Source organism: Macaca nemestrina, chromosome 16, assembly GCF_043159975.1.
Source record: "Macaca nemestrina isolate mMacNem1 chromosome 16, mMacNem.hap1, whole genome shotgun sequence".
In the NCBI taxonomy this organism is placed as follows: domain Eukaryota; kingdom Metazoa; phylum Chordata; class Mammalia; order Primates; family Cercopithecidae; genus Macaca; species Macaca nemestrina.
The window spans coordinates 75490809-75513521 of record NC_092140.1 but is presented as its reverse complement, the minus strand read 5'-3'; the positions used below and the strand labels follow the sequence as shown (position 1 = coordinate 75513521).

The following is a 22713-nucleotide window of genomic DNA, read 5'->3' as shown; positions in this document are numbered from 1 at the left end:
TTTGTTTATCCATTCATCAGGTAATAGATATTTGGGTTGTTTCCACCTTTTGACTATTATGAATGACATTAATACGATGTTCACTTACAGGTTTTTGTGTAGACATGTTTTCATTTCTTTAGGTATATACCCCAGAATAGAATTACTGGAGTTACCACATAGTTAAACTCTACGTTTAACTTTTTGAAGAACCACCAAACTATTTCCCAAAGCAGCTGCATCATTTTACATCCTCACTAGCAAAGTATAAGGGTTACAGTTTCTCTACGTTCTCACCAACATTTGTTACTATCCATCTTTTTTATTATATGTCATTATAGTAGGTGTAAACTGCTATCTCATTATGCATTTCCCTCATGACTAATAATGGTGAGCATCTTTTCATGTACTTACTGGCCATTTGTATATCTTCTCTGGAGAAATGTCTAATCAAATCCTTTGACCATTTTAAAATTAGGTTGTCTTTTTATTTTTATGTTGTTATAGTTCTTTATATATTCTGGATATCATGCCCTTCACAGATAAATTATCTGCAAATATTTTCTCTCATTCTGTCACTATCTTTTCACTTTCTTGATAGTATCCTTTGAAACAAAAGTTTTAAATTCTGAAGTCTAATTTGTCTAGTTGTTCTTTGTGCTTCTGATGTCATGTCTAAAACTTGCCTAATCCTAGGTCAGGAAAATTAAGCCTATGTTTTCTTCTAAGTTTTAGCTCTTATATTTGGGTCCTTGACCCATTTTGATCTAATTTTTGTATATAAGGTGGAGGTTAAGTTTCCTTCTCTTGCATGTGCATGCATATTCAGTTGGCTCAAAACCATTTGCTAAGAAAATTATTCCTTTTTTTTTTTTGAGACGGAGTCTCGCTCTATCACCCAGGCTGGAGTGCAATGGCGTGATCTTGGCTCACTGCAACCTCCCGGGTTCAAGCGATTCTCCTGTCTCAGCCTCCCAAGTAGCTGGGATTATAAGCGCATGCCACCACACCTGGCTAATTTTTTGTATTTTTTAGTAGAGATGGGGTTTCACCAGGTTGGCCAGGCTGGTCTCGAACTCCTGAGCTCAGGCAATCCACCTGCCTCGGCCTCCCAAAGTCTAGGATTACAGGCGTGAGCTACTGCGCCTGGCCAGAAAATTATTATTTTCTCATTAAACTCTTAACTCTTGCCAAAAATTGACTGACTATAAATGCATGGGTTTTACTGCTAGACTCTCAATTCTATCTCACTGGCCTATATGACTGTTCTTATGCAGTACAATACTGTTGCTTTTTTTTCTTTTGATCCCGCACTAGAGTGTGAAGAACAATGGACCCAAAAACATAAAACAGTCAAGTCCTAGCTCTGCTTCTTAGGTAGAAATTAGCCTTACTAAGACATTTTCCTCACGGTCACAGAATTGAGAATTACAGGAGATGTGAAATTACCTTGTAAACAATAAAAGTTAAATATTTAAGTTTACACATTTTTTTAAATGATTAAGCTCAACCTCATACATTATTTTGGTAGCCAGGAATAAAAGAAAGTAATATAGTAAGAGTCCTTCACAATCTGTTTCTAAGAACAGTGCCTAGGCACATGGTAGGCCCTAAATACATATTTATTGAATGAAATTAACCATTTTCCAATTGTTTTTTATTCTTTTAATTCATTTCCTATAACTGCTAAGATTATGAGGAAACAATTTACAAATTTAAAAGCATCCTATATCAGCATTTTCTTTAGCATATTTCCTTGAAGAAAATAATCAAGTAAATTTCCCATAGGCTATTTCTAACTTTAATACTATTATCCAATATAAGCAATGAAGAAGGTTCTCCTCATATTGTATTTATTAAGGAAAGGAAAATTAAGAAATTCTATGCAACAAAGCAGGATCCTGTCTCAAAAACAATTACTAAAGTCAAAGTGAATTCCATAAAACGTAATACCAACCTGATTATTTATTGTTAGTTCCTATTGTTACACTCTACAGTTAAAACGTGTATCCTTAGGAATGTCCAATGTACATCCAAAAGGAATTTTTGATTAAAAAATCAAAACTTTGTTTTAGCTTCTAGTAGTTTAAGGTATTTGTTCAGAGGAAAAAGCAATCACTTGACAACCTGCAATATGGAAATACTTTCTTCAATAAAGTTTTACCCCAACAAATTGCAAAGGCAAAGTCCTTCTAATTTTTTAACAACTTTATTGAGGCATGATTACCTACCATAAAATTCATCCATTTTATATGTTCAATGATTTTTAGTAAATTTACAGTGTACAACCATCACCATCATGCCATTTCAGAACATTTCCAACATCTTAAAAAGATCCCTGTGCCCATCTGTAGTCAGTCTCCCAAACATGTCCAGGCAAGCACTCATCGACTTTACGGACATTCCATATAAATGGAATAATGCTATATGAGGTCCTTTGCATCTAGGATAATGTTTTTGAGGTTCATCCATGTTGTAGCATGTCACCAGTTCATTCCTTTGTTTCTTAATTTTATGTCTGGTATAGTTCAACCTACAATCATGTCCTCTTTTATGAGGAAGTGAAAACAGATGAGGTGCCAAAAAAAACCCTGCTCTTTGTACAGTCCACGCTACTGCCACTATCTTTCTAAAATGCAAATCTAATAACTTTCTCCTCTACTAAGATCTCTTCAATGGTTCCCATCCATCTATAAGGCAAAGTTCAAGCTCCTCGGCAGAGAATACGGGATGGGCCACGCCAATCTATCTAGTCTCATTTCCTGCTGCTGTTTCTCTTGAACACTTTGCCAGCTATCAATACTGAGGCACATATAGTTCTCCCAAACTCTCTTCAGTGACCTTTATGTCTTTGCATCCATCTACTTCACAAACTTGAATTAACCTTTCAAAATCCAACTCAAGACATTTCCTAGAGCCAGCTCCAGCCTCACTTTCTCAACTGTACCATCTTATCAGCTTGTGCTTTAATAATTTTATATCTCACACTATGCCATAACTGTATATCTCATATCAAACTCATAAGCCAGCATCTAACCCTGTGTCTGAACTTCACTACTGTTCAATAAGCATCTGTTCACTTTAACTGAATACACTCTGACTACTAGTGGTGTTCCACCCACTTCATAAAGGAAAAATCAATTCTATAGATAAAGTCCACTCTCTAAAACTAATGTGAAAAGGATCTAACAAAAGTAGTATAATACAACTCCAAGGTCTAGAGCAGTAGTCTACAAAACAGGATATACACCAGCGATCAGCAAACTATAGCCCACCAACCAAATCCAGCCCAGAGCCTAATTTTTGTAAATAAAATTTTATTGAACATGGCCACACTCATTCATTTAACAAACTGTCTATGGCTGCTTCTGTCCTCCAACAGCGGAGTAGTTCCAACAGACACCATATAGGCTGAAAAACCTAAAATGTTCACTATCTGGCCCTTCAAAGAAAATGTTTGCTGACCCCTAGTATAAATCATGATCCATGTTATACAAGAAGCAAAGATCAGAATTTCCTTTGTATAAATTTTTTCATCTCATCTTTTTAAAGTTCTATGTTTATATATGTTTTTAACGTAATAATATTAATACAGTAGTCACATATATAATTTCTAAACTTAAAAATATGCATACAATGGGAATGGTACATACCCAACTTTTTTTTTTTTTTTTTTTTTTTTTTTTACCAATATAGGTGGTTCAATTAAAAAAAAAAAAAGTTAAGTCTTAGGACAAGCTTTAGCATTTAAATTTAGTAATCAAGGTTATTAGCAATCAATGTTATTACATGAATAACTGAGTTCTGTAAGTGCTTCAAATCACAGAGAAAGAGGCCTAGAATTAAACTTTTTCCAAAATACTCAAAACATCTCTGGAGAATCTTTTTCTGGTGCTAAAAATGTCATTGAAATGATGCAGGTAGTACTAATATTCTTCAACAGAATGCAATAAAATATGAGCTACATAAATCCAAACTTGGTTCAAAGGTAGCTATGTTTTTTAGAAAAGTTTATTATAACAGACAAAGCAAATGCAAACTTATCCTTCCAAACCCTGATAAATAACTGCCTGATAAATAATTGGTATCTAATAAATATACAAATCAAGAGAATACCTTGCTAGCTAAATTAAAAAAGAAAAAAAAAACTATCCATACTTAACAACCATGTGCAATTTTGTAACCAAAGTGTTCCTTAGCTATAATAGCAATGCTATTTCTGTCTAAGACAAGATACTAACCTAAAGCTGTGAAGAGCCCCAGGAAATACCAAGTCCCTCACTTATAGATCTTAAGCTTAGCAAGGTGGTTCTACTAACTCAAAAGTTGGGATCGGATAATCATCAACCAATTTATAAGCTCAAAGTTAAATTACCAATTGAACCTGGATTTATCAGGTTAGGGTTGTCATTCTATGTTGAATCAGAATCTCCAACAAATAGTCATAGCCCCCAGAGAGAACTACACTCTACTCTGCTCACCTTTAAGGCTTTTTCTGAGGCCTTCCGAGATGACTAGCATCAGACTTTTGAGGAAGGCTAGCCATTAGACAAGGCTTTTCCCCACGATCTGACTGCTTGAAGTGACATCCAGGATCAGGTCGATCCTGTATCCAGGAATCATGACCCTCCCTGAGGCACCAGTCATCATGAGACAGTCAGTGCACTTTGGCACTTCTTGAAAACCACTGGGCTGCTCCTTTAGCTGAAAGGAAAAAAAACATCAAAACCACAACAAACAAAACAAAGGGGGAAAAATCAGTAATTCAATCTGAAAAGACAGAGCGTGGGGAAAAATATACCAAAATAGCCTTGTCTAGAACAAAATGCAGCCTTGCCTTGATGTAAAGCCCATAGTTTCAATGTCTTTGTAGTAACTACACTAAGGTTATTCCTAATATAAAAGTCTAAAGTTTGATATCTACGGTATTACATCTGAAAAGAACAAGTGAAAGTGGAAGTTAAATAAAATCACTATGGAAATACAGCTAAATAAGTATAATCAAGGTATTTATAAATGACTAGCAGCCTAAGAGTTATTTACAGGAGAGTGCAACATCAGAAGACCACACACTCAACATTTTCATTCTCTCAAAATTGAAATCTAACGTGGAGAAGCATGAAACACCCAAACAGGCTAAGTTTAACAGAAAACTGCCAATCTATTAAATAAAAAATTAGGCTAGTGTCCTCTAACTTACTTGACATTAGTACACAGAGTAAAATGCACATACACACACTGCTCTTAAACTAGCACTCTGTAGAATTTTCAATGTTTGCTTGAAATAACAATTTTAAATGTTCATATCATATGTCCTTAAATTTCAAACAAACTTTAAAAGCTGATTTAAGGCTTATTTAAATCTGCTTCAAAGTAAAAAAAAAAATTTAACTATCAGAATCTGCTCATTTCAATTTTTAAATACAAAATATTTTCCTAAAACATAATGTTAAAAGGCAAGAAAAAAATCTTTGACGTAATTGTTTTAAATGTTAGATTATAACTCCCTTAAAACATCCTTACCCAAAAGGTAATGATACTTTGTCCGTCAATTACTTTACCTTCCTTTCTCTTTTATTTTTTATCACCCACATCTTAGTTAACACTACCAAATATCCACATAGATGCCCAAGTCGGAAAGTGGAAAATAATACTAAACCAGTATATTTTTACTTATTTGAGAATATGATTAAAGGTATGGATCTCTTTACCCAGAAAAATGTTCATGCACACAGATGGACAATGTGTAGACAGGATGTCAGGGAATCCACAGAACTCTCTTCAGACAAAGCATGGGCCCTAGGGTTCAGGACTCCTGTCAAATACTTTGCCTTTTTTCTCCTATCTTACAAATCATCTTTGAAAACCTGCCTAGCTTACCTACCAAATCTCTCAGAATTCTGCCTTCCTGTCCAGCACTAGCTAAGTTTTGGCATTCCCCATTATCTTCTAGGTTGTTACATGTAGTTTGCTAACTCTTCCCATCTTACCACCCTCCAGTCCATCTTTCACCTTGCTGGCACAGTAACCTTACTAAAATGCAAATCTGATCATGTGACTCACCTGTTTAAAATCTTCAATACCTTCCCTGCAAATGCTAACAGAATGAAGTCCTGTTTCCTTAGGGTGCTATTATCTGCTCTCTACCTACATTTCAAGCTTCTACTCTTCCTACCTATACTTTCCATACTCCAGGTGCACAATTTATAATCTCCTGATATACTGTTTTCAAGTCTTCATGCTTTTGCATACTGTTTCCACTTCCTGAAATGTCATGGCTCAATTCCTTACTCTTCCCTCAACACTTTACTCCTTTCTTTATGCTGTCTCAGAACCTTCTGTTTATTTCTGCCATGAGATTTATCTTAATGTATTTACAAATGTTTATTTACTTGCCTGTCTTCAAAGATAATACGTTTTCTAGCCTTGCTTAATTCCATCTGTGTGTCCCCAGTACCTAGAACATAAATATAGAACTAAATATAAATGTATGGAGCTGCCACTATTCTTATACACAGCCAAAGTTACTATGTATCACAAGGAAAACCGTTGCTGAATTAATTTAAAATATACTTTCACAATTCAACATCTAAAGAATTCATTCTGGAAAGGTATTTTTGCAGCAACCGTCTAGAAAATTAAGTGTAAGTATCAACAATTCTGTATAAACTGCTCTCATCTGGTAAGGTAGGGTATGTGGGTGTGGATGTGGGTGTGGGTGTGGGTGTGTGTGTGTAATGCTAATTACATGGACCTCTCTCCTCATACATGGGGTCTAAAGAGAGTCCTCAATACAGCACACTGTAAGCAGTAACTGCAGATTGACTGCAGTCAGCACAGAAGTTAATTTTTGGGGGCTATTCAATAACCTATTCTAAAATACCAAGCAAATTAGAAATTATCCTATTAAAAATATTCACATAAGGCCAGTTCCATATCCCTTGGAAACCCATTCCCAAATTTAACAATTCTAAAGGTCAATAATTATTTTTATCCTAAAAAAATATTTTGATGGCCTTCTAAGTCAAAAACATTTCTAACTTTCTAACCTGTTTTGTTAAAAGTTGTTCATTTTGGCCGGGCGCGGTGGCTCACGCCTGTAATCCCAGCACTTTGGGAGGCCGAGGCGGGCGGATCACAAGGTCAGGAGATCGAGACCACGGTGAAACCCCGTCTCTACTAAAAATACAAAAAAAAAATTAGCCGGGCGCGGTTGTGGGCGCCTGTAGTCCCAGCTACTCGGGAGGCTGAGGCAGAAGAATGGCGTGAACCCGGGAGGCGGAGCTTGCAGTGAGCCGAGATCGCGCCACTGCACTCCAGCCTGGGCGACAGAGCGAGACTCCGTCTCAAAAAAAAAAAAAAAAAGTTGTTCATTTTCACATGCTTTGTGTAGCTTAAAAAAAATTGTGGGTACATTGTGCTCTAAAACTATAGTTTCTAAATTTGACTGTACATCAGAATCACATGGGCTACTCTGAAAATGCAGATTCCCAGGTCCTTACCCAGATCAACTGAAACAAAATTTCCAGAATAAGAACAAAGGCATGTGTATTTTATAAGGCACAACAGGTGATTTTGATGCAGCCATTTCAAAACTACTGTTCTAAATACCACAGTACTTTATATATATAAGAGCTAGAATTGGATAATAGAAACATCTCTAAATAAAATTTTCCTTACATATGTAGAATCTCTTATTGCTTACTGGTTCTGACAGGCTAATAAACACAGGGTGAAATTGCTTCACCCTCTGAATAAAAACTATTTTGATGTATCTTAACAAGGAATTCTAGAAAGCAGATTAGTTACTGTAGCCATACAGCTTTGTTAGAATGATCAACCATCATTTCTTTTAAATTTCTCCATTGTTGTGTTTGTCTAGAAGTACTCAAAGAGTCTTTCTTACTACACAATCTTGAAGAAAAGCATATCAATAAGAGTACTGCAAATGTAAATTGCTGAAAATTTACTATAATATTAAATTGAAATATTTCATCAACTTCTTTATGCATTATTATAATTACATATTTTTACACTACTAATAATTGCAGATGTATATATTCCTATAACATACCAGCAGTAATAAATCCAGGGGTTGAGAGAACAGGGCCAAAAATATGAGTAGAAAAAGAGATACAAATAATCTACATTCAACATATTCTTATTAAATGTTTTTAGAAAGATGAATTGACAGAGACTAACATATACAGTAGTGTTATGCATATATTTAGAACATCTGAATCCCAAATCAGTAAGACTAGAGCTAATCTTCAGATTGTTACTGAGTCCCTAGTAATATCACCTTGAAGAGGCTACTACAGGATAAACATGAAAATTTCAACACATGTAAACACAGATAAAATGTTTGATATTTTCTATCATATCACTATGGCATCCCTCAAAATTCCTTACAGATCTTTTTTAAAAAGAGAAAGTTCTCCAAAATTCTAAGTGTCTTGGGAAAACCAACTATTTTAAATATATGTTTAAAAGTCTTTATGCAATGAAATCAGAGTTTTGATACCCTCTGGCACATATTTTTAGTGATTTTAGTGAATAAAAACCCATTTACACTGCCTAGAATGATTCGTATGTCAAAGAATGGTGGACTTTTGAATCAATTTTTGAGAACCCACAAGTTGGAACAGAAGACCCCAATCTACAGCCATTTGAATACACAGCTGAGACTACTCATTCTCTTTATGAAGACATGCCCTTCTGAATATCTATCCCATGAAGTTGTAAAAGTAGTTGTCCTAGTTAGGCTTAAAAAAGCAGGGACAGCTAATAAGAAAGTAAAACTCTTCCCAACAGATTACTTTGGCTGCAAATATCTTCTCTCAATGTTAGCCTCCACGGCAATCATAACGTTGGTAACGAGATGCAGAAGAACTCATCAGCATATAGAAATCTCAATATTTGAAAGACAATACTACTATTAGCACTTTCAAGGAAGAGAAAAATAACTGCTACACTATCCTGGAATGTCATTCATCGCTAAGAAAGTACTGGCAGGATTTCTTCTGGGCTCCTTTATTGAGCAATATTCATTAGCCATGTGTTCCTGGAATCATAGTACAGAATAGTTTTCTATTGCAAAGCAGTACTAGAGAGGATTATCTGCAGATAGCAGAAGAAAATCCTTTTCAATAACTCTAATTAAAATTTGTTGATTCTACCAAAACATCTGATATATATATATCAGTTATATAACATGACAAACACTACTGAGTATCTGGACACAGGTATGTTTATCAACATCAAAGGTAACTACTAAGGAAATAAGTAATATAGTTTTCTCATGTTTCAGAATTCAAAGTCCTATCTAACACACTCCTCATAAGTGAAAATGCTGCAAACAACCAGTTTTATCAAATAGTTGCATTAAAAGAAAGGCCAAATATATACACATAAAATTCAATCCAAGCAATCATCAAAAATCCTAGACAGTTATCCAAAAATACTACACTAGAAACACATTCATGACACCTCAGACAATGGCTTGGACTTTGATTAAATGAGGCCCAAGGATATAGCTAAAATCATAAATTAATGTAAAATGATCATATACAGCTCAAGATTTTCATTCATAATATAGCTATTACTTTTCTTTCCTAATTCATAACACATTGCTAAGTGACGAGCTGTCCCAGAGAACAGTATTCCTACATTTTTCTGACAAACAAGGTGTAAGAAATTGGTTCATTTGGGCCTATATATACTTAGCCAGGTCAAGAGACAACAAGGCACCACATTTTTCCTACAGTTACAAAAACTATTTTCTAGGCTCAAAACAACTTTACACTGAGCTTCTTCCTAAAATTCACAGATATAAGGTAGAAGCCACACCCTATGCCAAATCATTCGTAAGATCCTTGAATTCAGTCATTCAAAAATGAAATTATACTATAAAAATTCACATTATACAAGATTTGACACACTAAAGGTAATATTAACCCTTCCCCTGCTTTAGTACTCCCATGCACTTAGTATGTATCCCTATTTTATCATTCATAAAACCATTTAATAGGTGATTTCCCCCATAATACTGTGAACTTAAATATTAAGAACCAGATACGTTCTGTTTATCTTTGTTATCCTCATTGCCTAGAAATGCTCTGGTCATAATAGTTTTTCATGGAACACTGAATAAGAACAGAATACCAAAAAGACACTTATATAGAAAACTGAAGTAGACAAATAAAAAAATCAGGTAAATAGAAGGTAAATTTTAAGAACACACAAAATTAGAATCAAGCAAAAAGGCAGTAGCCATATCAGGAAGAAAGCACTGGTCTGGAGGTGCTGGAATGTCTTTGGAATTGATAAATTCTAATCTAGATTTTGGCAGTAACAAATGTTATAACCTAAGCAAATCACTGCGACTCCCTGGATCTCAATTTCCTCATTTGTAAAATATAAGACTAAATGAGTTCTATATTTCCTCAGATGACATAAGGATGATTTTAAAGCAGCAAGAACATTTACTCCTGACAAACAGCACCAACAGAACAGATATAATATACGATGTTGGATGACATGACTCTTAAGCAAAGGATATCATACAGGTGGAATATACAACTCGATAACAAGTAGTAGGTCATACTAACAGCAGCCACAAGCCAACCAAGAATTAAGCACACACATCTCTAATGTGGAAATTAATGACACATTCACACACTGAATAAATCTAAAAAAGAATCAAGTTCTGCCAGAGGCAAAGGTTGAGAGATGTGAAAAGACAGAGATATAAAGGCAAAATTGTTATTCCCTAGTAGGAACCAGAATACAGATCACATCTAGCATTCATGCACATGCACAATACACACACACAAGAACAATACAAAAAGCATCTTTATGCTTTTCTATGAATTGAAAAGCTCCTTAAAACAAATCACATAATTATTTAGGCTACACTATTTCACAATATCTCACAACATTTAGCAAAAATTAATCTAGGATAACTTTCTCTTTGCTCCAACAAGAGAGTCTTGTTGGTACATTAAGAAAACGTGCAGGGGATCAAAGACATTCCTAACCTCAATGGCCTATGTTCCTTCCAACTTCAAAATAATTTACTTTTGCTTTAAAACAAATGCACCTTCCACCTCAGATAATAAGTTGCAATGGTAATCAGTTTGGAACTTGATGACTACCAGATTCGATACACCAATGTTTATAATCAATACTTTTTAAAAATATAGGCTCTGTTGTCGGTACTATGCTAGAATTGTAAAAGATAAAAGAGAACTAAAAGGTATGATCTCTGCCCACAGGAAAATCTTTCTAACCTTACTAGCAAGGTAGTTTCAGGTTATTATAAACACATTGCCCTATTTTTTCAAAATCCTTCCCAAGGAAGACATAGGAAGAAAGGTGAGCAATTCCAATACACATGTATATTTCCAGATATTTTTAAGCTAGAAGAGGTCCCCACAAAACAAATTTTACAAACAAAACAGATCCAAACATATGGAAACAAAATACATGCCCCCTAAAAGGCATTTCTACAAAGGCAGTAGACAGTACCTCAAATTGATCACCTCACACATAAGAATACTTTACAACAGAAAACAGAAATGACTTCTCAACCAAAATCATTAAGGATAAAACAAACATTCAAAAGACTTCTAATTTATTAATATGTAAAGTTGAATGAAACGGTTAACTATTATGGGTCCTATTAAGAAGAAAAATTAATTTAAGAGCTTCAAATTTAAAATGACTTTCTTCTTTTTTTTTTGAGACGGAGTCTCACTCTGTTGCCCAGGCTGGAGTGCAGTGGCACAATCTCAGTTCACTGCAACCTGCGCCTCCCAGGTTCAAGTGATTCTCCTGCCTTAGCCTGCTGAGTAGATGGGATTACAAGCGCGCGCCACCATACCCAGCTAATTTTTTTGTATTTTTGGTAGAGACGGGGTTTCACCATGTTAGTCAGGCTGGACTCAAACTCCTGACCTCATGATCTGCCCGCCTTAGCCTCCCAAAGTGCTGGGATTAGAGGCGTGAGCCACCACGCCCAGCTAAAATGACATTTTTACATTTTTATTGCTTGCTTTTTATATAATCCACGTCTACCTGTTTCTGAAAGTAGCAGGACCATAATTAGCTGTACATGTCAACTAATCTAAGAAATCCCAAAAGCCCATCAAGTTCAGCTATGGAGCATTCCAAGGCCACTAATTATATATAGACTATAAATTATTGAATCATGGATTATAATCTACCTAAATATTTCAGCTCTATCTCCATGAATTACATCCTAAATTAACTTTAATATCAACTGTTCAAATAAAACAATTTTAGCTCTTTTCCCCCAAAGAAGAGCAGAGAAATATGTTTCTTTAGTGGTTCCAATGGCTCATGAAAGAACAATACTATGAACTTTTCTTTACAGCCTACTAAGTACTTTCATATACATTATTTCAGACTTCAAATAACCCATAACCCTAGGAAGTAAGGCAAATGTTATTCTCTTTATTTCATGGAGAAGGATAGAGATTAGGAAGTTAAGTCACTGGTACAAAGTTTACTGCTAGAAAGTAGTTAAACAAAGACTAGGACCCACATGCCCTGACTCCATGTCCAATTTATATTCCACAATGTCACACAAATAAAATAATTCTAAAAGCTACTGAACTTAAAATGTATAGTTTTCCTGCTTAATTAAACCCTTAAAAATATCATGGGAATTAAGATACTAAAGCACATGCAAACCATAAAGTGCTATCGAAACAATCACCTTTCTTTATCAGCCCAAGTTAAAGAGCAGTTCAAATACTATAGTAAAAACACCTTAAAATTTAAAAAATCTATTATATTCATTATACCACACCACACACAACTCTGCATAACGAATGTTGGTGCAGAATAGGTAAGGTTAGCTATAAATTTTTTATACAGCTGGGTGCAGTGGCTCATGCCTGTAATCCCAACACTTTGAGAGGTCGACGCGGGTGGATCCTGAGGTCAGGAGTTCGAGACCAACCAGGCCAACATGGCAAGACCCCATCTCTACTAAAAATACAAAAATTAGCCAGACATGGTGGCTCATGCCTGTAATCCCAGTTACTCGGGAGGCTGAGGCACAAGAATCGCTTGAACCCAGGAAGTGGAGGCTGCAGTGAGCCGAGATCGTGCCACTGTACTCTAGCTGGGGCAACAGAGTGAGACTCTGTCTCAAAAAAAAAAAAAAATTTTTTTTTAATAATACATTTGACTTAGAGAAAACAAAAATGTCCAAAAACCTTACTTTTCCTAGTCTTAACACCTCTTCTCGGCTTTGCTATACTCTAGCCAAGGAGTTTCCACAGTCATTGGACTGCCAATGACAATCCACTGAAATATAGGGAGAAATTATTAGAATGCTGTTTCTCTTTTTTTAAATCTGAAAAAACAAAGGAATTCATTTTACTATTTATGATACAGACTGACACTGTCACCCTCACATAACTCATAAATACACATGCAAACAGGGTGTGGGTAATGCTCAAACATTTGTCATAGAAGAGATTCTTATTCAAGAAAATAGGAACACTGCTACAAACAAAGATGGGCCATAGGAGACAGATGACTCTAAACTGCATCATATAATCAACAAGAGAACCTATTAAAGGTGTTCAATATCCTACACAAATAAAGGATTGTTCAACTGCATTTGCATAATCCACGTAACATAAGCACAACTTACCTCATCCTGGACTCCACTGGTGGTAGTCAACTTGCTTCCATCAGTAATTGTGATAATTATTGCTGGCTCCAAGAAAAAAGGGTTTCTTCCCTAAAGTCAAAAAACACATTGATCATACAAAGGTTTAGACTTTGGCTTAAAAAGTAAAAAGTCAATTCTCAGAACAGCATATATACGATCTCCCTTTCTAGTTTCATTTTACATGTGGTATATACCTGTTTGTACGTTTTAAGAAAAGATATAGAAGGACACATAAACTAAACAGTGATTAACCCTGAGAAAGAGGGATTAGGTAAAGAAAAAGATGGATTTTTCACTTCTTTATAAATTTGTGTATTGCTTTCATTTTTAGAGGGAGTATATTTATGTAACTAAGAGTATTTAATTTGTTAAAAGGGATCCCAGTAGTTCAATTCTAATAATTTGATTTTTGTAGATGTTATAAATTACAATAAAAAAAGAACATTTCCTGAGAAACTTTCTTAAAAAGGAAGGCAAGACAGTAGGTGAATATTACCATAAGGTATGCATATAATCAAAATGTCTAAGCAAATAACTAGGTAAATGGTTTGAAAGATTTTAAGAGTTCTATGGAAATAGTAGGGCTACTCTAAACTCGGCAAAAGTTTAACAGTACAAGATGAAAAGTTAAAATTAAAAATGGTTACCTAAAGAAAATGCTTGGAGAGAAAAGTATAAAAATAGTGGTAGCAAAAGCAATGGAACAGAGTAGCACGGGCTCTCAAATGCTCTACACAGAAGGTGACATAACTTCAATAGCTTCCATTCAAATCTCTGGCCAACCCACTCTACTAGCACAATGATCAGTTCTAGGTGACATATCTGGTAAGGGACTAAGACAAACATAAGCTTGCCTTTTACACACAAATAGCTCCCAATTGAAGGACTGACAGAACTAAGACCAAAGGATATAAATTTCAAGAGGGTAAACCTTGCATTTGAAATCAAAGGTATCGAATTCTCTGCCACTAACAGTACCAAGAATTGAATGAAGCTTTCTTGGATTAACTGTAGAACTGTGTATGACGATTTTTTAATGTGCATATGAGTCACCTGGAGATCTTAAAAACAAAATGCAGTTTCTGATTATATCTGGGATGAAGACTAAGATTCTTCATTTCTAACAAGACTGGCAGCTAGAAGACACTAATAGCCACAGACCATACTTAGAACAACAAAAATGTAGAACAGTTATAAGCATATAATATTCTATGGTCCTATAACCTTTCTAACTCTCAATTCCTATTATAATATATACATAACATTTGTCGAAAGAATTCAGTTAATTATATGATTATAACCTAATCATCCTAAAGTGGGAGTGGGGGAGATGTAATAGATCGTCTTGATCAAACCATTCAACTTGTAAGTGACACATGCACTTTTCTAACTGGTACCCAAGAAAAAAATGGTTCCAGGGGGAGAAAGATTCCTTTGGTTAAATAAACTTAAAATATGTTAGATATAATCTCTAGAAGATTCTAAATGCATAGCAGCATTAAAACATCACAGGAGTCTTGCAGGGAGAAAACATGAATTTATCCCTCCTTCTCTGTAATATTCATGTTAAATAGACCTCATTTTGGGGAATTATTATATTATATTGTCTCTCATACCATTCACCCCCAAAATATATAATAAATTCTAATAATATGTCTTCTCAGGCAATGATCATTCGCAACTCTTAGCTTTAATTGTTTATCCCTAAAGTAGAATGTTTTTCCTCTTCCCTCCTCAAAGCTACCCAACTCATACTCATTCCTTAAGGCCCAGTTAAAATCTTCGTATTTTCCACAAAGCCTTCACTGATTACTCTGGCCTTTAGTAATCACCTTTCCCTCTCCATATTCTACTAGTGGTAGTTTTCACACTTTAAATTAAATAAATAAGAAGGTAAAGAAAATGTTTCTATAAATAAAGTTAGATTTGAGTGGTTTCATGGAGCACAGTTTGAATACCACTTCCCTACAACATTCTCTCACCTTTTTGAATAATTTTTAATTTAAATATGAATTTAAATACACACCATCTTACACAATGTGAATATACCTAACACTGCAGAACTATACACTTAAAAATGGTTAAGACAGTAAATTTTTTTGTTTTTTTTACAATTAAAAAAAAATACACCATCTTGTATTGTTTGTTATTTTTTCATGTGTTTGAATACGCTGAAGGCAAAGAGTATGTCGTATTTCTTTCCACACCACTAAGCAGGCACTGGGCACAAAACACTTCAACTTATTCACTGACTCACTGATTATAGCTTAATACAAATCGGCCTGGGTTCACAGAACCATTTACAATTACTCAAACTTCAACAAGATTCAAAAAATGTATGTTACCTTTACTTCAATATAAATATGTACTCCCCAAACTCAATGCATAAAAACTCATGAATTTGCTGGGCTACTAGGGTATAAAAAGGAGCACTATCTCCCTCTTGTGTCTTTCAGTCATCCACTATCTACTCATTCACACTGGCCATTCAAAGATTTATTGAGTGGTTACTATATATCAGGTATTGTATTAACTGTATGATACATAATCTCTACTCTCATACATAATAAACATATGTACATATGACAATAAATCTCTCTCTTTGTCTCTACCAGTAGTATTTTAGCTCAAAAATTGCCTACGGGAGATAAAAAAACCAAGAGGTCCTAATAGCTTCGAAACTATTTTATCTTGCTTCCACCCTTAAGCTAAACTACTTCTGTTGACTTGGTGCCTTTCAAAAACAAATCAGCAAAGCTCTAAAAGCCACCACAGCATGGATCCAATACTTGTAGTAGGGTCTTCTATATCACTTCTACATTTTAACATAAAACAAAAACAAAAACATAAAACGCGGTGGCTCCTGCCTGCAATCCCAGCACTCTGGGAGGCCAAAGCACACGGATCACTTGACGTCAGGACAGCAAGACCAGCCTGGGCAACACCATGAAACCTCGTCTCCGTCAAAAAATACAAAAATTAGCCAGGTGTGGTGGCACATGCCTGTAGCGCCCAGCTACTCAGGAGGCCGAAGCAGGAGAATCCCCTGAACCCAGGAGGCAGAGGTTGCAGTGAGTCAAGATCGTGCCACCGCACTCCTGCCTGGGTGACAGAGTGAGACTCTGTCTCAAAAAAAAATATCAGACTTTCTGACCAAAAGTCTGACACCCATTTACTTTTATTCCTGTATAAGCACAGAGAATTAGTCATACTTCTAATTAAAGAAAAATAATCTACCATGTAGCAGACTCATATAAATGACGACATCTACCCGAAAGGTAGTACTTTTTAAAGCCCCATAATATCTACAAAATCAAGTTAAAATATATTAAAACTTGACAGAAAGTCTGTTATTAAATTTAATTAAGCTAAATTCAAACACTAAAACCAAAGTTATTTTTTCTTAGACAACAAAACAAAGCTTTTAGTTGAAACTTGACTAGTCTTACACAAAATAACTCTCCAGAGGCTACCCTTAAACAGGCCTGAAATTACCATAATAACAGTAACATTACTGTTATTATATTGTCTTGATAATAACAATAAAGCACTTATCTCATTTGACCCTAAAAAACCTTAGTGAGGTAAAATATTCAGGGAGATTAAATGATATAACTCAAGGTGGCCTAGATGGTAAGTGGCAAAGCCAGAACCTTATTAAGATGTTCTAATTCTAAAATCCACATGGTCTTTCTGCACCATCTGGAGGTCCTACTGGCAGCTGCTAAATTCTCTTGGACATAATTCCATACCAACCTGGATTGTGCCATATTTACCCAACAAGGAATGGTGTTACAATCAGATTGTTTTGTTTTTAATATATTCTTTCTGCAATAAAAATAACTATAGTAAGATTATTCCTTTACTTGGTAGATTCCTGTGATTCTGTAATTACTTAGCCATCAATTTCTTTATGTATAAAATCAATGTATCCTCCCCCAACACAAACACACTGAAACAAACCACTATATATAACAATGTTTACTTTTAAAAACGATATAACTTCAACTTTCAGAGAGTATACACACAAACACAAGATAAAATAATAAGTTCTGTAGTGACTTTAAATTTTGGAAAAGTCAGATAAAGATCAAACATAGAAAAGAAAAAAGAAAAATACAATCATCCTCACTGTACCAACTATCCCCTGCCAAGCCCAAGATTCTTTCCTCTCTAAGATTAAAGAGCTTAGTCAAGAATCACACTAAGAAAAGCAATAATCAGTTACTATAAAAATTAGAATAATGATTAAATGAATGTAATTTATACACATAAGGTTTTATTATTTCTTCAGGAAAAATGTATCCCCATCTCTATTATATAAACGTTTGACATTAACAAATTTATTTAAGCATGAATCTCTAAATCACTAGCAGAAAGTGAACATGTAGCTCCAAGAAAGTTTCCTTATATACTATTTTACACTGTTCCTCGCTGCATAATCCCATCTTTTTCTGTCAACATTGTTTACCCAGCAAATTAAAAAACAGTTTTAGTTGTCTGCCAGTACTGTAAGATTTTTGTCATGTTTTAAAAAAAATAAAGTTTTAATACCTCCAAAGTCTAAAAGAGAGTTACAACTTAATTACTGCAATATAATGTTATTCACTATCTGGTGTCAAGCCTATGCAATTTAATAATTCCCAAATCCTTATATTTATGAGCAATTATTTTACATTGTTATTCCTAAGTATGTTTATAAAGTCACTCAGCTGGGAGACAATCCTTTAGAATTTATGTCAATATTCACCTTGGCCATAAAGTTATAAATAGCTTTTATCATAATTACAATAAGATATATTTAAAAAAAAACAAAAACAAACAAAAAAACTAAGCTCTGCTACAACAAAGACAGCCAGTAGAGGGACTAAAAGTTTACTTTTGCTATTAGCAGAATAAATTCACATGTTTTACTCTCAGAGCAGTGGTTCCTATCATAAAGAAATCCAAACATATCACTAGAAAATACAATGCAAAATATAATGTTCTAGCTCTAGAGCTACTTACTAATGGGAGTCAATCTTTCTGTCATTAAAAATTTTTCATTTTAATTTTGGTCAAAAAACTCAAGTAAGAGTTCTGCCACAGGATAATATAAAGCAAAACCTTTTACTTCACTTAAAATTTCCTATTACAGTTCCCTCAACAACCAATTACCATGGTGTTAAATTACTCAGTTAAAGCATAAAAATCTCAATAAGAAAATTTAAAGAATATAATTAACATAAACAGATATTATCTATTAGAACCTATGTTATTTTTGAAAGAAAATGCTTTTGAAATGTTACAAATTATTCTGGAAAAAAAATTTGAAAATATTAAAAAAAGGTAATTTCCTCCAAATATAAACTAACCTGATCTCAAGAAAAGAATTATTTTCACTTACCTAAGAAACTGAAAAATGTAGTGGAGGAGCGGCATAGGAATGTTACCATACCCTTAAACAGGTCATAAAATCCTCTGATGTGCTAATCATGTTTGTCAAGTCAATAATTCATTGTCATTAATACTGTTAATTTTTTTAAAGGTGGAAGAGGTTCATTAAATTATGGCGATAAACACACTAACTGGGTAATAACATACTACAAACAAAATAGAATTACTTAAGTCAATAAAGGCCTGACGGGCTTACATTTAAATCAATATTCCAAGGCCAGAATTACAAATTTTATGTTTGTTTTAGATTTCAGTAAGATTATTACTTTTATTGTTAAAATCTCAAGTAGTGTAGTATAAATGAGTCTTTTGATGTCAAACTCTAAAATATTCATCTTAAGACATTAACGCTTGTAAAATAATACCTTTGACCACATAAAAAAGATCTCTGAAGGATACATTAGAAACTGGTTAGCAATGATTGCCTCCATAGAAAAGAAGTAAACAACTGTGTGACTTTTTATAATACTTCAACTTTTTTTAACCATGTGCATTTATTATATGTTCAAAACAAATACTCTTCAAAATTAAAGTGTTTAGTATTCTAAAATAAAACCTGCTAGTATATGAAAATCTGGTAACAGAATACATTAAGGTCTACAGTTACAGCAAAACATGTTAGAATTCCACAATATAAGAAATATATTTTTAGTTTCAAGTAACTCCGTTACACGAGTGTGTTCCAATACAATTCCTTTATTCAACCACATAATTCCTTATGTTAAAAATACAACAGCATTAAAAACAGATGGAATACTACTACTTGAACAAAAGTAGGGGGGAATTCCATACATTTGTTTTAATGTAATGACTGAGGAACTCCATCCTGGAATTTGATTTAATAATAGACTGAAGAGTAACAATGTAAGAAATCAAAAGTCACCATAAGAACTGCAGAATTACTAAAGTTTGACTTTGTAAAAAAAAAATTAACATTAGGGAAATTCAATAATTGATAGGACTAAGTATAACTGCAAAAGACAGTAACATAAACTCACTATATCTGAAATATTAATAATTTGGCAGAATTTGAGTTTTATACTTGAACTGGAATCTAAAGTTTGAATAAAATTAATAAACTGGTCTGGGGAATACCTAAAAAGTAGTGCCAGGCAAATAGTGTTTACGCTGGCATATAAGGAGTAATTAAGCTATCAGAAATATAACTTTACTTAATAAATAGTAATATTATAAGAATCTAACACATACATTACATGAACTGGGGCCAGGCACGGTGGCTCACACCTGTAATCCTAGCACTTTGGGAGGCCGAGGTGGGAGGACTGCTTGAGGCCAACATTTCAGGATGAACTGGATAATAACAACTTGGGAAAATTTTGTTCTAGTGAAGCATGTAATAAAAAACATGTTAGAAATATGCTTTTTTTAAAAAAAAAGTATACGTAAAAGCCAAGATGTAAACATATTTTCAAAAGATAGGTGAATGGAGTTATACAGCAATAATGGTAAAATTTTATTTGACCTAAAAGAAATCTGTCCAGTCTCTCATGATTAATCACCTCCTTGGGTTGCTGACTGCCACAAAATCTACAGATACCACCTTTGTAAAAGTCTGGTTAAATCCCATCTTGAACTCAGCACTGAATTCAATTTTAAACACTATCACAAGCAGACCCTGAATGTAGGGCAAAGCAGCAGATGAAAACCATTCCGGTTACTTCCTTCTAAACATCACACTACAAATATGGTCTCAAAAAATAAAAATAAAAAATCAATTTCCACACACAACTGTCCTACAAAAGAAGATGGCATTCTTTGACAGCCTTCTACATAGATACCTTAAAAGACTACAACTGAAAATGAAGAACTGCCTAATAAGTGTTTCAGATCAGAAAAGTTAGCAATAAAGCATTAAATTTTAAAAAGAAAAAAAATTCATGATAAGCACTTGGAAAACTCTGACAGTATATTGTTTCCCATATGCTATGGCTGAAGGCCAATCTGAAAATAATCGGTAAGGCATAAGATGAGGCCAGGCGTGATGGTTCACACCTGTAATCGAAAACTCTGGGAGGCTGAGGCAGGAGGATCACTTGAGGTCAGGAGTTCCAGACCAGCCTGGCCAATATGGTGAAACCTTGTCTCTACTAAAAACACAAAAATTAGTCAGGTGTGGTAGCACTTGCCTGTAATCCCAGCTACTGGGAAGGCTGAGGCACAATAATTGTTTGAACCTGAAAGGCAGAGATTACAGTGAGCCAAGATCATGCCACTGCACTCTAGCCTGGGCGATAGAGCGAGACTGTGTCTCAAAAATAATAATAACAAAAAAAAGACATAATGTGAAATTAGTTTTAAGGGGCCCTGGTTTGTAAAAAACGTGGATTTTTTGTTTTCAAGGAAAGAAATGGTACTAACCCAACTTCGCTAAGATTTTTTAGGAGGAAACAAATTTCTCTAAATCCATTACACAAGTATATGTACGTGAGTAAAAGTTTTTAAGAATCCATTCTTGCTAGATTCTGACTGAAACATGTATTGATGCTTGTGCTAAACACCTTCCCATGTGTTTGTAGATTTAAAATTTTCAAAGCAGATAACATTTTCAGGAAACAAAAAAATTGTACTACATAATACTTGTGCTTATCATTTAAAAAAATGTTTTATAAGCCTTCCTAACTATACATACAAATCCACCAATAGTTTTACCTTAGAAATGCACTTCATGAAGCAGCAGATGTCACATATGGATGACTGCACAGATTGCTACATGTTTTAGAATGTTACTATAGCTCATTAAAATGGAAACTTTAAGAACATGGCAAGATAATCATTTGTTACATTAAGATTTCTATTCACTATAATCTCATTTGTGATTAGATACTACCCATTCTGAATTAACAATAAAATTTAGAATAAAGACCTTCTATTCTTTCTACTACCTATTTAGGCCTGATTTTGTGGATGCAATCTCTTGGTTTTCCTTTCTAACTTATTGGTTTAAGAAATGTGATTGCACAGAATTCAAAATTTTACATTCATTATTTCATTATCTGCCAAAGTATGTAAATGAGCAAGATAGTTCACAACTCAGAAATTACCAGAGGACACCAAGACATCATTTTGCTAATTCCTGATAATCCAAAAGTAATGTACCCTTGTCATTATCTTGCAACATCACCGTCATTTGCAGCCTAACCTTTCACACTACATATTCAACTATCTTCAATTCCTTATTTAAAAGAGATTGTTTTCAATTATTTCAGAATAATTCTGCTATTAGATGTTTCCAGTGTTGAAACCCCAGAATAACCATAAGACTGTTGTTGTTTCCTAGTACGTAACAAGGTTCACTCACTTAAGACAAAGTTTTACTCTAACACACCAGCATCCATCCTGTCATTTCCTAGCTACAAATTGCATCACCTAATAGTACTACAATTACTTTTTCTCACATATTCAGAACTGTTTTCATGTCCATAATAAACCTTTATAGAAAATATAATCCTTCCAAGGACCTTCACTGAGTCCCACACCTCATTTGGGCAAAACTAATAGAAAGAAGATGTCAAAATGTCACAGATAAAACAGGCAATAAAAACAGGTATGTAAAGGCTCGAATAATT

General features: G+C 34.2%; 1 protein-coding gene across 13 annotated transcripts in view; it reads right to left on the bottom strand.

The window, feature by feature from the left end:
• The window catches only part of LOC105490746 (integrator complex subunit 6), a 119935-nt gene that overhangs the window by 83538 nt on the left and 13684 nt on the right, over positions 1–22713 (bottom strand). For 11 of the 13 annotated variants that reach the window (XR_011615030.1, XR_011615027.1, XR_011615026.1 and 8 more), the window contains one exon: positions 13670–13759. Coding sequence is in view for 2 of the 13 variants with exons in the window: in XM_011756639.2 (XP_011754941.1) it covers positions 13670–13759 (90 nt within the window). In the remaining 11 variants the exon portion in view is untranslated. Of the gene's footprint in view, positions 1–4460; positions 4600–6375; positions 6429–13669; positions 13760–22713 lie in introns of those variants that run through there. The other 2 variants (XR_011615034.1, XR_011615033.1) reach the window with 2 other exon arrangements.